Here is a 16,385-nt window from a genome sequence, read left to right as displayed (position 1 = left end):
AACTCAGAGGCAGAACTCTGTTGCTCTCTCTGCCCAGGGTGACTTTATGCCCCCAGCAGATAACCAGAGTGGCTTGGGGCTTTGTCTTCCATGCCTATGCCAGGTGCCTACAGCTGTGCCCTGCAAATGGTAAACTAAAGAAAGTTTTGGAATAAACCACACTGATATCCAAGAAAAAAAATAGGTTTGGCAATTTTGGTGTTTTCAGGACCTTTGTCTTCCTTGAGAACTTCTTAAATAAGACCTAAGGGCTCCTGCAGCCTAAAACGCCTCTGCCCAGTTAGATCCTACTACTCATGGCCCTGGCATGCTTGACAACTGTATGTACTTGTGAAAACTGGAGCCCCACAGTGACAGTACTTCCTTGTTCTGGGCTGCTCGTGGGCCAGGCCCCTTGGCAATGGCAGCTGCTGGATACTCACTTTTTTTTTTTTTTTTTTTTTTTTTTGCGGTACGCGGGCCTCTTACTGTTGCGGCCTCTCCCGTTGCGGAGAACAGGCTCCGGACGCGCAGGCCCAGCGGCCATGGGGCGCAGGCCCAGCGGCCATGGCTCACGGGCCCAGCCGCCCTGCGGCATGTGGGATCCTCCCGGACCGGGGCACGAACCCGCGTCCCCTGCATCAGCAGGCAGACTCTCAACCACTGCGCCACCAGGGAAGCCCTGGATACTCACTTTTGATTTCACCTTGCAATTACTGGAAGGGAAGGGCTGCAAGCTGTACTTGACTTTCTAGTCACACTCCAGTTCTCAGCCCGTGAGCGCTTGGGGGTGGCCAAGTGCAATTACGGGAAGAGAAATGGGTCTTTTGGCCGTGGCAAAAAGCTGACTCCTGCTCGTTCAAAACAAACAACAAACAAACAAACAAAAAGACTAAATGGGACAAACTCATTATAGTGCCTGAGGCTGTTTTTCATCAGAACATAAACACTGGGTGTAACTTTTTCCTATTTATATTCTGTTTTTTTACATGGTTAAGTTTTCTTAGATGGAGACTTAAATCCACTTTAGGCAAAGTCAAAATAGAACCATGGCTTGCTTTCTTCTTAGCCTCCCGTTCTGAAGACTCTTAACTAATTATTACATACTCTTTGACTGGTATTTCAGATCCAGAACTTACTAAGTTTTTTAGAAACAGAAATTCTAACAGTGAATTCCTAGCAATGTTTACCTTCCTAAACTCTCTGGCCTTTCTTCAGTATGCTTAAACTCCTAGTTCTTTCCCCACCCGCACAAATCCCAAGCACAAACCTTGAAGGTTAAATCCTAATCCAGAAGATGGAAGCTCAGTGCATATAAATAAACTTTGTTTTTAAATGTCAAGGGTTGAGAGCCGGTACATGTATAGAAACAAATTAAAGTTTCAGTTAGGCCAATCAATTTAAGGAAAAACAGTTTTTTAGCTTGGAATATTAGTGTCTGAGAAAGTCTCGTTTCCCCCTTGCAATTTGTATTTATAGTGTACATTAACAGTAGTTTTCGTCTTCAGAGAGCCAAGTTTTTGTCCTAAAAACGTAGGGAAAGACTGTTGGGCTCTTGGGGTGGGTAGTGGCTGGAAAGAGGCATGAAGGGGGTACGTTACATTTCAATAAAAAGCTAAAAAAAAAAAAAAAGTAGAGCAGCTTGAAAGTTTTTAAAAAAATAAACAATTTTGAGAGTTGAGCAGCTGCAAAGGCTCTGTCTGTTTTCTATTTTGATCATTCTGTTTCTCGAGATGACCACATCTTTCAGAGGAAGTGAGTCAAAGCCACTCTGTCTTGCTTTTCCAGCTGAGCATGTTCAGTTTCAATGAAGTAATGAATGAACTTGGCTGCACCACCCCCAAGCCTACAACAGCAAACAGAGGGGCCTCGGCCAATCAGCAGGCACTCAAGGTTTTCAAGTTGAGTTCAAACAGGTCCAAGGGAGACCAATCAGGGCGCGCGGCTCCTCCCCAGACGCCGGGCCGTGGCCAATCATGAGCCAGGACGAGCCAAAACACAGCGTCCGGCCAATACCGGGGAGCCCCACGGCGCCGACGTCCGCCAATGGGCGCGGCCAGGCAGAAAGAGAAACAGTGCGGGCCCGCAGGCCGCAGGATTCGAATCGAACGTCCGCCAGGGAGCCGGGCGCCGGCCGAGCGGCGCGGGCCAATCAGCGGCGGCGGCTCGCGGCCCCCGAACGTTGGGACACCCGGCCCCGCCCCGCACTGTTGTTTGTGGTGTCGGCCGGCCGCGCGAGCCGGACCACAACACTCGCCCGGCGGGCGGCGGGGCGGGCGAGGGTCCGGAGGCCGCGGGCGGCGGCGAGCGCGAGCCGAGGGCGGCCGGCCTCCCGCGGCCGCCGATCCCGGGAGGGGGCGCCGGCCGGAGCCATGTCGGTGAACATGGATGAGTTGCGGCACCAGGTCATGATCAACCAGTTCGTGCTGGCCGCAGGCTGCGCGGCCGACCAGGCGAAGCAGCTGCTGCAGGCGGCCCACTGGCAGTTCGAGGTGCGTGCGGGCCGAGCTAGCGAGTGCTCCCGGCCGGCCCCGCTCCCCGGCCGCCGGCACTGGGGCAGAGGCGCAGGCCGGGGCGCCCGGCCGCGCGCCACGGATGGGGGTGGGGGGAGGGAAGCTCTATTTATATCGCCCCGTCAGGCGCTCAGCGACCTCGTGGTCTCGCGTGGGGCGCGGGGCCCTGCCGCCCTGTACCTCCGCGCGCGGCCCGGGGACGCCCCCTCGAGCGACGCGGGCCGGCCGTCCGAGGGGTCGGGCCCGGCGGCCCGAGCGCGGCGCCGCGGACACTGCGGATGAGCCCGGCCGGTGGGGCAGGGCCGGCCGGTGGGCTTCCTGCCCCGTCCCCGTTAACCGCCGCCCTGCCGCTATGTTTGTCCGCAGACCGCCCTGAGCACGTTTTTCCAAGAAACCAACATTCCCAACAGCCACCACCACCACCAGATGGTAAGTGTGGCCGGGCTCCGGCGGGAGGGCCGGCGGGCTGGAGGGCCGGCTTCGCCGCGGCCGCAGCCCACCCGGGCGGCCGAGGGTGCGGGCCGGGGGCCGCTGTCAGGCGCCGACGGTGACAGCCATGTTGCCGGGGAGCGCCGAGCCGCGATGTAAACAAAGAGCCAAAATGTCTTCCAGGAAAGAGCGGCTCCCAGGGCCGGCTGGCTCGCCCAACTTTGCGGTCAGGCCTCCTGGGCTGCTGTAGTTCGACCTGAGGCCTTGTGCTCGGCGCTCCCCCTGGGCCAGGGGCTAGGAGGGCGGCGAGGGTGGCCGGCGGAGTAGCCGGCTGGCAGGGAGTGGGGAGGGGGGCTCGGACGACAACTAGACGTCGGGGGAACCCGGGCCGAGTGAAGGGCCCCGAGGGGACTGAGACCTGGAATGTCTGTCTATATGGAGCACCCGTCTTGCTGTTGGAGTGGCAGTCCCCCATCCAGACAACCCAGCTCTGCAGAGAACAGGAAAGGGATAAATCCACCCTGGCCTGGGAGCTGGGCTCTACCCAGAGAGTTATGTTCACTCTTTCCTGTTCATGGAAAAAGACCTACCCTGAGCGTGGAAGACTTACAGATTTTTGACAAGATAAGCCAAGAATGCGTTTAACCTCAGTAGGTGAAGATACATAAAACACAGGAAACAGAAGTGGTTCAGGCCTGGATTTGCTTTCTTCTCTTTTCCAAGCTGGCCCCAGGCCTGGGCCTTTGCCCTCCTGCCCTGCTTTCCACAGGCATAGGACATCCCTTTCACTTTAGAGGATTGAATGCCTTCTCTACCTCTCTAGTTACCTATTAGCCCTGCTGGTGGGGGGAGGGCCTCAAGATAGGGATTGTAAAACATGATTCCCCAGGAGATCTGTTATGGCTTCTGGAGCACATTTTTGGCATTTTGGTGTCCTTGCCCGTGGCTCCCTTCTCAGAGCCGCTGCCTTGCCTGGAGAAGCTGCAAATGGTTCCTCTGCTGTGTCTTGTCTTTGGCGCTCTGTATTCGTCTAGTTGCAAAGGACAAGTAGAGAGGGGTCTGTTTTGACCCTTTTAACCAGCTCTTCTCTTGGAATAGCCCATATGCTATTTGTATAAATCAAAGAACAAAAGTGCATCCGAATATGATGAGAATTATGCTGGCTGCAGGGCTGTGGCAGTTGAGGCTGGGCTCTTGGTAAACCCAAGAGGGGTTCATCTCCAGGGGACCCTCCCCTGTACCGGACCATGGGAAGCTCGGGTGTGAGCCTGGGGCTTGCCTCCATCTTGCCTCCGTCTCCTCCTAAAGGGACCTTGAGGTTTGCTCCACCAACTGTGGTCGTTTCAAAAGGCCCAGGCTTCCAGCACAGCCACTTTGTGTTGCCCTGAACAGAGGGGCTCGCCCCCGAGAGCTGGGACTAATGGTCCTTTTAGGTTCTGTTGCTCCTTCCCTGCAAATCCTGGGGGACTGTAATCTTTTTGAAGCTTCCCTCAAGGGCTGTGGCTGGTTTTTTAACAGACATTATGATCAGTGTATCCATGAGAACGCCACCCCTGCCCTCAAGGAGTTGGTAATTTTTCTTAGAGATGATATAAATCAAAGGAAAATGTTAGATTAAAAATACCAGAAGTGACCCAGGCCAAGAGCTGCTGATAAATGGTTGTCCCATAGATGACTGTACATACACAGTCGGAGGCATCTTCCTAGATAAGGGAGGGCTCCTGGGTTAGATTGGGAAGTGCCGGGAAGAGGAGAAAGACACTGGATGCGAAGCAGTAGGACATTAGCAGGGTGCAGTGGACGCTGGGTGTGCTTGAGAGCTGGAAAGCTCCATCCATAGCTATTAGAAGCAGAGCTGGAGGGACCTTTACAGGACCTGGTCCAAACCCCTGGTTTTATAGAAGTAGAGAGAAACTCCAGAGAGGTTAAGGGACTTGCCCGAGCTCACACAGGCAGGTGGGCACAGGCCTGCCCCGGATCCAGGCCGCTGCCGCTGTCGGGGGCGGGGGGCAAGGTGGTGGCTGAGGAGACAGGCTCCACTGGCTCGGTGAACTGGGGAAGTCGGTCACGATGCTGTGATGCAATTGGCCTGTCCCCCCCAACCCCCCATTCATTGTTTCCTGCTGCCGAGAAGTCAGCCCTGGGGGGGGTGGGGCGGGCCGGGGAGGAGTGAAGGGAGCAGGGAAATGGTCTGGGTGGGGCCAGGCCGGGTCCTGTGGCCTCCCTGGAGAGGACGCTGGTTGCAGCGCCCCAGCTGCTGATGTGGAGCCGGCCCAGTTCATCGGAGGGGGTTTGCCCCCTTCCCGTGGGCCTGTCCTCCTTCTGGGCTGGGGTTTAATTGTAGAGCTGTGGAAGCTCCCGGGACAGAGCCCTGGGAGCAAGGTGAGGAGCCCTAGAATCGTGCTCCCTGAGCCCTGTGCCTGGGGGAGGGGCCGGTGTGGCTAAAATTAGGAGAAATTCAAAGAAGGGCTCCCGTGGCTTCCTGGGAAAGGGAGAAGCTGCTGCGGGGTCAGAACTGGCTTTGGGCAGGCCTTGTTCTCTGCCGCCTGTTCCCTGCACCCTGGTGAAGTGCTCGGGGGGGTGGCACCCCCACGCCCCCCACGCCCCCCACGCCACAGGGCTGGGAGGCTGCCAGTTACCGCCCAGCAGCCCAGCCCCTGCCCTTCCTGGCTGGGGTCCCTGCTCAGGGTGGTGGCAGAAGACAGCAGATGCTGGGATGTTTGCAGCTGCCCTCGCAAAGCAGGCTGAGAGGGGCTGAGCGGACCGAGACACCGGCAGCATCTGGCCAAGGGCAGCCTGCTGGGAGACGCCAGTTTTTGTCCTCGGGGAGCCCAGGCGTGAAGTTGCACTTGACTCTTAAGTGCAGAGTGGGGCTGGGTAGAGGTTAAGAGCTTGGGCCTGCAGACCTGGGAGCCCCGGGATTCGGGCTTCTCAACTTGTGCCCTGCAGCGGTGTGTTTTTGGTCCAGTGACCTGAGCTCTGGGCCTCAGTTTCCTCATCTGTAACCGAGAGGACCATCAGAATGACCTAGCACCCTGGTGAGAAGTGAGAGAGCGCAGGCTGAGGCCCCGAGGCCCGCTGGCTGGCGCTGTGGATGTGGAACGGACCCAAGCACCAAGCAAGTGCAGCCTCCCCGGGGTTGGCATAGGAGGGAGATCCTGGATCTGGCCGCCTTCCCTTGGCTAACAACCTCGGAACGTCTGAGGGTGGATTACTGAGGAGCCAGCTGGTTTCTCACCCAGGGTGAGGCGCTCAGCAGCGGTGTCCTGGGCTGCCTCCCTTGTCCTGGCTTCAATCTGACACCCTAGCTTCTGCCGGAATTAACCATCTACTTCTGACACTCAGAGCGTCATTCCCAAGCATCAGGAAACACTCTTTGGTTTTGACAAAAATTGTAGGAGTCCGCCCCCGGTTTTCTGTTTTTATTGGCTCAGGGTGCAAGGGGTGCTTTTGTCCTGCTGAAACCTCTTATGGACTGAAAGACGGGGAGGAAGGAGGGCCCAGTGTGGGTGAGCCCCGTGGGAAGGCTCTATAGACCCGCAGACAGTGGCCTGGGATCGGGGCGGCGGGTGGGGGCGGTGCAGGCAGCCCTCACAACCCCAGTGTTCTCTCCCAGCAGATGTGCACCCCGAGCAACACACCTGCCACGCCGCCCAACTTCCCCGACGCGCTGGCCATGTTCTCCAAGCTTCGCGCCTCCGAGGGCCTGCAGAACAACAACGGCCCCATGACTGCGGTGGCCTGCTCCCCCCCCCGCAAGTTTCAGCCCCTTCTGGGCCTCGTCCCCGCCCAGCCACCAGGCCGCCTGGATCCCACCCTCCTCCCCCACGGCCCACAGCTTCCACCATCTCCACCACCCGCAGCCCACGTGGCCGCCTGGAGCACAGCAGGGGGGCACCCAGCAGAAAGCCGTGGCTGCGATGGATGGCCAGAGATGAGACTGGGTGCCGCCGGGCGCTGGGCTGGAGCTGGGGGGCAGTCCAGGGTCGTGGGGACACAGGAGGGCCGGGGCGGGGTGGGGGGAGCTGGGGTGGGCGGGGTTTCCTGAAGATCGCACTGGAAGATTTTATAAGAGAATTTTTGTGGGTGGAGGGGACAGTAAACTTCCTGAGCCACTTGGGTCCTTCAGGAGTTTTCTCTTCAGGCAAGTTTTTTTTCTCTTTTTAATATATAACTATAATATATATATGAATATATAAAAGTAACTAATGTATGTGAGAATGGGGCTGGCTGACGGGTGTTGGGTCAGTGGGGAAGGGCCAGAGAAGCCTCCCCTTGGGCCAGCACCCCATCCTCCACCCCGGTCCCGGGCGCAGGTGCTTGGAAGCCAGGTGGTGTGATCCTGCAGTCACAAGGTGTCTGCCGGCTGCCTCCTCTCAAAGGCCACACCTTCTGGAATCAGAAGGACCACCACCTCTCCACTCCACGTGATGGTGGCAGGAGGGGTGCGCCGGCTGGCTGAAGGTGTGGGCCCTCTTCGCCGTCCTGAGGCTCTCCCCACCCCCAGCCAGTGGCTCTCCAGCTCTGGTCGCCTCTCCCGGTGTCACCCCTGTCTCCATCTAGGTGTGCAGGGCTTGTGCGGGACTTTAAGAGCCAACTGGGGTCAGAGGCCCGGGCTCTGCCAGTGGGCTTGACCCCCGTAGCTGCCCTGCCTCTTCCACCGTGCAGCCCAGCCGCGGACAACAGAGTGGAGAGCTTACCTTTGGATTTAGCTCCCAAATCAGTCATCTCACCAGGGTGAAATTTTAATTTAAAACTTAAAAGAGACTTTTCTAACTTGCCTGGTTTGCGGTGCCTTTCTTTACCTTGGTGTGGAGAGCGTGCTCCTTGGTCAGAGGGGTGGTGAGGCTCTCGGCTGTGCTGCGGTTGGGGGACCAGCTCCATTGCCACGTGGCGGGTCTGGATGCTCTGATAAGGGGCATCCCGGCCAGGGAGCCATGCGACAGGCTGGATCCGGTTGGGCGTGGGGAGGAGAGGAAGGACAGGTCCCGGCTTGGTTACGGTAACCCTCTCCCCTTGGCTCTCGTGCAGCCCACCGCAGGCTAGGCCTCAGCCCCAGAGCCCCTGTCTTTGCCTGCAGTGGGGGAGCTGCCTCCCCGCCTGGGGGCCCAATGGCAGCCCCATGCTTCTGCCTGCTCCCCCAGGCACTTGCCGCTGAGCCTGTCTCTGCTGTCCCTGCCCCCAGCCTCCTCTGGGGTAACCTGTCCCCATGTGCATGTTGTGTGGCCCTGTCCCAAAGGTCAACCGAGGCGATCAGGGAGCCACAGAGACTGGGTGAGTCCCCAAGAGGACTGGCTTCCTTTCCCTTCCCCCCTTCGCCTGGCCTTCAGGCGCTGGAATGGAAGCAGCAGTGATGGCAGCTGGGCTCTTCTCAGACTCCAGCGCAGGTGGCCAGGTGCGTGAGGAGCTTGTCCGCCCAAATGGAGGAGTGGGTGGCTGGCCCCAGGGTTGGGATTCCTCCTGAGCCCCCTGCCCCCCGTAAAAAACAAACCCCTTTAACATGTGTGAGTGGGCTCGTTCCCTCCCTCTCTCAGCAGCCCGGGCACTGCTGTTGATCAGGACTGCGGGGCCTGGAGGTTCAGGCCCAACGTGCAGTGACACTTGGGAAGGGCCCCACCTGGCAAGCCAGCCCGTGCTGCTCCTGGGCCTCGTGTGTCTTCACAAGGTCACCTGTGGGGCCGCCCCTGCAGGAGTGGAGCAGAACCGGGGACGCAGCTGTCCTTGGTCCCTCTGCATGTGGTCATGTACTTTGAAGCTGGGTTTGTCGTTTCAGTTTTGTTTCCTCCTTGGAAACCTGTGAGACTCCTCCCACCCGCACCCCTCACTCTGCCCACCTGTGCTTTCCCAGGCTGGAAGGGGAAGGCCCCTCGTGGGCACGTGGGCGGTCAGTGCTGGGCGGCCTGGGTGAGCGTAGGCAGGCAGGTCCAGGTGCGGGGAGGCAGGGGTGGCCTGGGCTCCTTGGGGAATGTCACCCCTCATCCTTTCGGGGGCATCGGGGAGGCCTGGCTGCCGCTCCTCCCTTCCAAGCTGGTGAATTTGGATTCTAGAGCAGGGACACTGAGCCAGTGACCTGACATTTCTCAGGCAGGAGCAGAGGAGGCCTGGGCCTGGCCCTGCTGCCCCCTTGCAGAGAAAAGGGTGCGGGGGTGTGGGCGGTGCCGACTGGGACCCCAGCGTTCAACAGTGAACGGGATCTCAGCAGATGGGGAGAGATGGGGGATGCCCCTTCCCGCAGGGAGCGCCTGCCCCACCCATGACACCCCCAGCCAACTCCACCCTCCTGTGCCCACAGGGGGACGAGGGAGAAACCCTTTCCTCAGTTACTTCCTGCTACACTTTCCTGTGTGACTCTGTCATCCCTCAATTCACACCCTGAAGCAGCCCTCTTACTGGGCCCAGACATCCCTTTCCCCTGTCAGAGGGGACTGGGGGTGGTGGGGGGAGGGAGGGAACCCCACCTTGGAGGAGGGAGCTGCTGAGAACAGATCTGAAGGCAGAAAACTGCTTCCATGACTGCAGAGGCCCCCGTCTGGGTGCGGGGCAGCACTCCCTTGTCCCTGGGGCTTTGATTGGGGACGCGCTTGTCCCTTACAGTTGACTTGGGGGACGGCAGTGAGCCCTCTGGCCTGTTTGGGGTGACACTGAAGCAGGGCAAGGGCCAGGCCTCAAGACCCCCTGGCAAATGCCAGGCACACTTCTGCTCTATCTTCCTGGGGAGGGGAGGGGAATAGGGACACGACCTAGCCCTGGCGGCCCCTGGGTCTGCGCCCCTCCTGCGTCTGCAGCAGCCACTCAAGGGTAAGCCACAGAGGACAGCAAACAGGAACCTTCTCAGGTGCTGGTGGCACCGCTCCCCCCCCAGGATGTGCCAGGAGCCTCCCTGCCAGCAGCAGGAGGGCTGCCACCCTTACCTTTGCTCCAAGATACACAAGGTACAGCTCAAGCACAGACATGAAGCATCCCAACCTCACCAGAGTGCCCTGGCCAGCCTCCCCAGATGGAAGGCAGTGCCGGTGCCAGAGAAGGCCACAGCACCGGGTCCAGCCAGGGTCAGGAGAGGGCAGACCGCTTGCAGGCCCGCCAGTCCCCGGAGCCTGGGGTCTGGCCTGTGCTGCCTCTTCCTGGCCCTGGGTCCAACACTCAGCCCTCTCGAAGCCCTGGCACCCTCAGAGAACAGCTCAACCTGTTTGGGGGCCATGGCCTAATGGTCAGGCTGCATGAGGTCTGCCATCCGACCTGCAGCGGCCCTGCCTCTCACTCCACCTTCCTGAGCCAGGACCAGAGAAGCTGCATGGCCCCAAGCTTTCTCCTAAACATTTATTTATAGCTCTGCTCAGCCTGGCCCCGGGGTGGGCTCCTCGAGCCCCTCCCCAGGAGGCGCGTCCACGTGCATCTCCAGCCCCGATGGCAGGTTTGTCATCTCACTGGGCAGGTGAGATGTATTCGGCTGGGAGAGGCGCCCCTCGGTGGAGACGGGTCTGTCTTTCCGTTGAAGAGAAGAATCTGCGAGACAGGAGGGAGCAGACCTGGCTCTGTCTTGCTCCCACGCCCGCCAGCGGCCCACCCCAGCTAGCGCGAAGCCCAGGGAAGTGGAGAGCAGCCCCAGTAGCCAGGCCGAGCTAGGGCATCATGCTGGGGAGGGGGGGTGGTGGCAAGCCCTTATACGAGCCCCTAAGTCACACTCCTTTATAATCTGAGTTAAAAATAAACAAGCTTTCACCAGGGGCTGAGAGCCTGCCTCTTTGGTAACGTTCCCTCTTAATACAGGGACTGTTTAGGCAATATTGACACAAATAGGTGCAGGAATTTTCCCTAACACTACCCTCCCTCTTGCTGCTGCTTCCACACGTTTTAAGTGCCCTTGGAGTAGACGGTGGAGTGCTGGGGAGAAAAAAGCTAAGTACCCCCAAGAAATCAACTCGGAACCAAGAGCCACAGACCTGTGCTGTTGGTCCACTGCTGAATCCTCCATCCCAGGCTCTTACCCTTTGTCACCAGCGCTGGCTCTGGGGCCAGATGGCTTGGCTTTGAACTCCAGCTCTGCTGCTTCCTAGCTGTGTGACCTTGTGCAAATACATTAACCTCTCTGTGCCTCGGCTTTCTCAGCTGTAGGTGGGACCAACAGTGGTCCCTGCCTCTTAATGCATGAGGATGAAGACTGGTTTGTAAGTGGAAAGCTCCTCAGCAGTGCCTGGCCGGTGAGGAACCCTCAACAGAGGCGAGGCAACATGACCACCACTTATTCTGTTTCCGCTTATTCTGTTTCTGCTTTCTCCAGGCGCTCACTGAATGCTGGAACTGGAAGGGGTGTGTAGCTGGGGCTCTTAACCTGGGCAGGGGGTAGGGGTGGTCCTTGAACCTCCGGAAGTAGCTGCAAAGCATTGTGGATGCATAGCTTTTGATGGGAAGAAAGTCAGCACCTTTCTTAGGCTCTCAAGGGGGAGCCTAACTAAGCAGCCCTAATCCAGCACCCTTTTATCAACAGATGAGGGAACTGGTCAAGAGAAGGGGGAGAGGTGCTCAGAGTCACCTGGAAGTGATCCAGCCTCCTAGCTCCAGGCTACTGTCCCTCTCTGGCCCCATGTGTAGCCAAACCCCAAGGGAACCCTTAGCCCTCTGGCTTTCAGGCAGGATTTAGCCCCTCTGGGAAGAGCAGGGACTCTGGGGGACCTTCCAGGCCAGGGGGCTTAGCTCCATGGCCTAATGGTCAGGCTGCATGAGGTCTGCCATCTGACCTGCAGCGGCCCCTCCCTCTCACTCCACCTTCCTGAGCCAGGACCAGAGAAGCTGCATGGCCCCAAGCTTTTTCCTAAACATTTATTTATAGCTCTGCTCAGCCTGGCCCCGGGGTGGGCTCCTCAAGCCCCTCCCCAGGAGGCGCATCCACGTGCATCTCCAGCCCCGCTGGCAGGTTTGTCATCTCACTGGGCAGGTGAGCTGTCGGCAGGTGTCATCTCACTGGGCAGGTGAGAGTCGGCACATGTGAGCAGGGGAAGGACTCGGGCCTGGAGCCAGAGCTTGGGCTGCAACTCTGTCCCTATTTCCTCTTCTGTGAAATGGGGGCAGTAACAGTAGCTGACCACAGACCTGGCGCATTATCAAGCTCTCAGCAATGAAGGGTTTTCTCTCTCCTCCCTTGCATCCTGTCCCTCAGCTCCCAGGCCCTTCCTCTCTCCAGGGAAATAAAGGTATATACCAGTCATGGGCAGGAAAGGGGTCTGGCGGGCCAAGGAGGAGAGGCAAGGGGCAGTGCCTAGGCCACCCGGAAGGACCCTCCATCCAGAGAGGAGCTACCTGAGTCGTTGCCAGCCAGCATCTGAGCGCTCTGGGACCGTGAGGGCAGCTGACCGCTGTCGCTGAGTGACTGCTGCCGGTGCACGTGGGGCCGGGACTGCTTGGCCTTATGCTTTATCCCCGAATCTGATGGAGACAGTGGAGGGGAGGAGCAGTGCTGAGACATCGGGTGGGAGCCCTGTGGGGACCCATGGGGATGGGGAGAGGGCTGCAGCGCTGCTGGTCACAGCCAGCCTCAGCTGGTGTCCTTCTCCATCTTTATTCGTGGATATGCCCCTTGTAAGCACTTCATTCACCGAAATGTCTGCCCGGCCATCTGTCTGTCCATCCATCCATCCACCCACTCACTCACTCGGATATCCACCCACAGACATCAGCCCCATGCCAGGTGCTGGGTGAGTTCTGACTCCAGGTTTATGGTTCGGGAGGGGAGGCAACTAGAAAGGTGCATACGTGGCGGTGAGACCCGGTGGGAAGTGACAAATGGCACACCTCAGGATGGCTAACTGGAAGGGGACATTCCAGGACACGGGTGATTCACAAAGTGGTGGGGGGCTCAGGAGAGGGTATTTTGAGTTATGAAGAAGGGGTAGGACTTGGCCTCGGTGATGCTGGGAACAGAGGCTTAGGCAGGAAGACTGGGGTGGTGTCTGAGGATAAAAGCTGGCAAGGAGAGATGGGGCCACATCCCAGCTAGTTGGCTGAGACTGGACAGCTGTACCCCTTCTGCAAACACTGACCCGGAGGCTTTTGGAGACCTGGACGTTTGGAGTCAGGGAGGTGGCGGAAGGCAGTCAGGGCCCGGTGGCCACAAGAAGGGCCTTAAGGAGCTGGATGGACCCTGTGGGACCCAAGCAAGGAGGCTGAGGGGCCTCTGGGCCACCTGGACACTCACTGTCTTTGTTCAGGATGTCCGGCAGCCTTGTATCCATCCGTCCCTTGTAGATATGTCCGTCCAGGCCCAGGATATCCACCTCGTCGTGCTGTGGAGATGGGCGAGTGCCGCTCAGAGCTGCCCTCCCGTCCTGCCTCCCAGAGGGTGGTCCTCGCCTGAGGCCGGCACCAAACGGTGCTCAGAGCCCTTGAGGGGGCTCTGGGCGGCACCAGGGCCGAGCCACAGGGGGAGGGGGGGGCCCGTGGTGGAGGCGGTAGTGCCAGGTGGGCGGGTGGCCGGGTTGGCATTCCTCTTCCCAGGAAAGGATAAGAACCTGACGCTTGGACTGGGTCTGACTAAGAAACCTCCCCGAGGCCGAGGGCCCAGGAGGGGACTTCTGGTGGCTTTTCCAGAGGGACCTGAGAGTCTGGCGTCACGGCAGTGCCCCCCACCTTCCTGGCGATCTGGATCTCCTCGGTGGGGTACAGGCCCTGTGCCAGGCGCTGCAGGCGGCTGCGGCGGTAGGGGTAGGTGAGGGTGTGGCTGCCCCCGCAGCTCCGGGGCGACCTCCCGTAGGTGTGATCGGCCACATCTGGCAGCCTGCGGTGAAGACAGCGGAGTCACAGGGAGCAGGTGTGGCCGGGGACATGCCTAGCGTGGGGCAGGGGGCAGCGCTCGAGCCAGGACAGGGCAGGGGGTGAGTGAGCAGGATGGCCCGGCCAGCCACCCTGAAGGCCACACACACACACACACACACATTCTCACGCGTATGTGTTCACATAAATTCACACATATGTTCACACACCTATTCACACACACACATTCACACATACTCTCACACATTCATACACGTACACGTTCACACACAATCATACATTCTCATACACCTTTATACACACATTCTCCCACACACAGGCCCCACCCCTCATGCACACACATAATCTCTCTCTCACACACACACACACTCTCACTCGTACAATACACATGAACAATGCTCTCTCACACTCACACACGTTCACACACACGCACGCACACTCCCCCTGCTCTGTGCCAGGCTCTCGGTGGTGGGTGGGCTGTGAGTGGGCCGAAGCTCACCGCCTGCCCCGGGGGCCCGGCCCGGCCGCCCACCGTCTGTAGCAGGGGCAGCTGAGCCACTGGGAGCGCAGCAGCTCGCGGATCATCTGGCTGCTGGCCTTGGCGGAGCCCCCGAAGTGGATCTGCACCTTCTCGATGTCCGTCAGCATCTTGGAGTGCATGCTGCGCAGGCGCCCCACGGCCCGCTCCGTCTGCCCCAGGCTGCCCCAGGGGAGGGCAGCGCTGCCCAGCTGCAGGCTGCGGGGGGGGGGGCAGCAGAGGGGTGAGCCATGCCCCCGGCATCCTCCCCTCAAGGAGGAGGTGGGAAGGCTGCGGGGAGGAGGGCAGGAGCCCCAGAGGGCGTGAAACGCGCCCCCCACCCACTAATCCCACCCACTGGTGGAGCCACCGCCTCCCTCCCTCACATGCCCGGTATGAGCAGGGATGGGGGGGGTCTCAGAGGCAGTGTCCCCCCAGGATGCCCAGCAGGGACCCAAAGACAGGCGGGTACTAGGTCGGCGCTCTCCTCCTCTGAGGCTCTCATCCTGGGAGGAGCTGGGAGCTCTGTCAGCACCCTAGCAGCACCGCCCCTACTGCCCACCCCAGGCGTGAGGAGGAGCCTCCACTCTTGCCCTCCAGACCCCCCTGCAAAGCCCTGTACAGGACTCCCTCCGCTGCCCGTACTTGCGGCTCTGCTGCCGGACCTGCTCCAGTTCAAAGACCGTGTAGGGGCGGATGGACCGGTGCCCGGGCAGGCCTGGGCCCACAGGAGTCAGGGGGATGACTCTGGGCAGGGACAGAGCGAAGGGAAGGTTGGAGTGTGAGGAACCCCATTGTCCAAGCCCCCCCGCCCACTCCCCACACTCCACCTGCCCGAGGAGCCTCCCCGCCCGGGCAGGGGTGGGGGGCTGAAGGCCGGGGTAGGAGCAGCCGGGGGGGTACGGAGTGAACGGTGAGACAGCAGGAGCCGACAGGAGGTGGAGACAGGCCTGGGATACAGGAGACGCAGCCCTGCCGAGCCCGCCCCCATCGTGGCCACCAGCTGGGGCCACTCACTGTCCAGTCACAGGCGTCTCCAGGGGACGGTCACATGAGAGGCAGTGGAAGTGTGCCAGGAGCTGCCTGTGAGGAGGTGGAACACACACAGGGTGAGCGCCCTGCCCAGAGGGTCCCGAATGCGGGAGACAGAGAACCCAGCGGGCTCAGCGCTCTGTGGGCCAGGCAGGCTGGACGCTCAGTGCCCAGGGTGACGGGCCCCAGGCCACCAGACTCACCAGCTCCTAGACGTGTCCGCTTCTGGGCACACACCCAGCACCCACCTATCCTAACCCAAAGCCGGCAGGGTTCCCAAGCGCCCCAGGACTGCCCTGCGTAAGCCTCGGGAGCCCTCTGGCGGCCAGGAATGGAAATCCTGGGACTCAGGCTGCCATGGGCCAGGCCCCCCAGGAGTGCTCTCAGCTCTGGGGGCTGTGGACCCCCTCCCACCTGTGCCCAGAGAGCCTTACGCCTCCCTCCCCTCCCTCTCTCAGCTGTAATGTGAACTGGCCTGAGCTAGAAGAGCTTTTCAAGCTCTAAAACTCTGTCACTCCTACTGCGGGATGGTCCCAGGCAAGATCAACCATTCCCCCTAAGCACACCTCCAGCCCGCCTGCCCTCACCCCTTCCAGGCCTCACCTCCGCATGGTGGCTGCCTCGTCCGCCTGGTAGAGCGGAGAACGCTCTTTGAGCTGCAGTCGCAAGGATTTCCAGCCATCCTCCAGTGACTGCTTCACTGGGTCCAGCTCCAGGCGGTCCAGCTGTGGGTGAGGGTGGGGCCCTGGTGAGCTCTGAGGAAGCAGGTGGGGCCTGCGGCGCCTGGAGAGGAGGGCGTTGTCCCAGTCCAGGGGGCCCTGGAGCCTCCCACCCCTCACCTTGTTGTCCATCTCCACCAGGAGCCTGTCCAGCATCCTCTGCCAGTCCCCCTCCCGCCCGCTCATCCTGGCCACCAGCTCCTGCATCATGTGGTTCAGCTGCTCCGTGGTGGCGTCAAACTGGACACGGCTCACTTTGGCCGCCAGGGCACTCTTGTCGGCTTTCTGCCCAGAGAGAGGAAGAGGCCCCCCAGGTGGGAGAGAGCCACGGGGGGGCCCCACTCCCTGCAGTGGGAGCGCCAGCACTGAGCCCACATCCCCCATCGGACTCGCCTCCTCTCTCAGCCTTTTTTTTTTTTTTTTTTTTTTTTT

General features: G+C 60.0%; 3 protein-coding genes across 3 annotated transcripts in view; 1 reads left to right on the top strand and 2 right to left on the bottom strand.

Moving 5' to 3' along the window:
- The first annotated feature begins 2,101 nt into the window (after positions 1–2,101).
- On the top strand, positions 2,102–6,919 carry UBALD2 (UBA like domain containing 2). Its single transcript, XM_029213275.1, is given in 4 exon segments — positions 2,102–2,471; positions 2,859–2,921; positions 6,541–6,669; positions 6,671–6,919. Coding segments are annotated over 4 exon segments (501 nt in total). The 5' UTR covers positions 2,102–2,351; the 3' UTR covers positions 6,860–6,919.
- Positions 6,920–7,063: 144 nt separating this feature from the next.
- Positions 7,064–9,088, bottom strand: LOC114888556. Its single transcript, XM_029210723.1, has 3 exons — positions 8,756–9,088; positions 8,539–8,651; positions 7,064–7,868 (listed from the first exon to the last, which is right to left on the bottom strand). The coding sequence occupies exons 1-3, from the start codon at positions 8,898–8,900 to the stop codon at positions 7,320–7,322; spliced, it is 807 nt and encodes a 268-aa protein (XP_029066556.1). The 5' UTR covers positions 8,901–9,088; the 3' UTR covers positions 7,064–7,319.
- Positions 9,089–10,122: 1,034 nt separating this feature from the next.
- QRICH2 (glutamine rich 2) overlaps positions 10,123–16,385 on the bottom strand; it is a 22,673-nt gene continuing 16,410 nt past the window's right edge. Inside the window, exons 13-21 of the mRNA XM_029212417.1 lie at positions 16,074–16,238; positions 15,838–15,959; positions 15,220–15,285; positions 14,848–14,949; positions 14,185–14,421; positions 13,542–13,689; positions 13,111–13,198; positions 12,216–12,341; positions 10,123–10,424 (exon numbers count right to left, since the gene is read on the bottom strand). Coding sequence (XP_029068250.1) covers positions 10,255–10,424; positions 12,216–12,341; positions 13,111–13,198; positions 13,542–13,689; positions 14,185–14,421; positions 14,848–14,949; positions 15,220–15,285; positions 15,838–15,959; positions 16,074–16,238 — 1,224 coding nt within the window. The 3' untranslated portion in view covers positions 10,123–10,254. The remainder of the gene's footprint in view (positions 10,425–12,215; positions 12,342–13,110; positions 13,199–13,541; positions 13,690–14,184; positions 14,422–14,847; positions 14,950–15,219; positions 15,286–15,837; positions 15,960–16,073; positions 16,239–16,385) is intronic.

The sequence above is a fragment of the Monodon monoceros genome, unplaced genomic scaffold (assembly GCF_005190385.1).
Source record: "Monodon monoceros isolate NGI ecotype Baffin Bay Population unplaced genomic scaffold, NGI_Narwhal_1 Super_Scaffold_9, whole genome shotgun sequence".
Taxonomy (NCBI): domain Eukaryota; kingdom Metazoa; phylum Chordata; class Mammalia; order Artiodactyla; family Monodontidae; genus Monodon; species Monodon monoceros.
This window is presented reverse-complemented; position numbering and strand designations above follow the sequence as displayed.

Excerpts from the sequence above, each read along its gene's own strand:
- LOC114888556 (XM_029210723.1), bottom strand. The coding sequence starts at position 8,900 with ATGAGGGGTGACATTCCCCAAGGAGCCCAGGCCACCCCTGCCTCCCCG. Across the intron at positions 8,652-8,755 it reads TCCAGCCTGGGAAAGCACAG|AGGGACCAAGGACAGCTGCG; the intron begins GTGGGCAGAGTG and ends GACCACATGCAG. Across the intron at positions 7,869-8,538 it reads AGCACGGGCTGGCTTGCCAG|CCTGTCGCATGGCTCCCTGG; the intron begins GTGGGGCCCTTC and ends AACCGGATCCAG.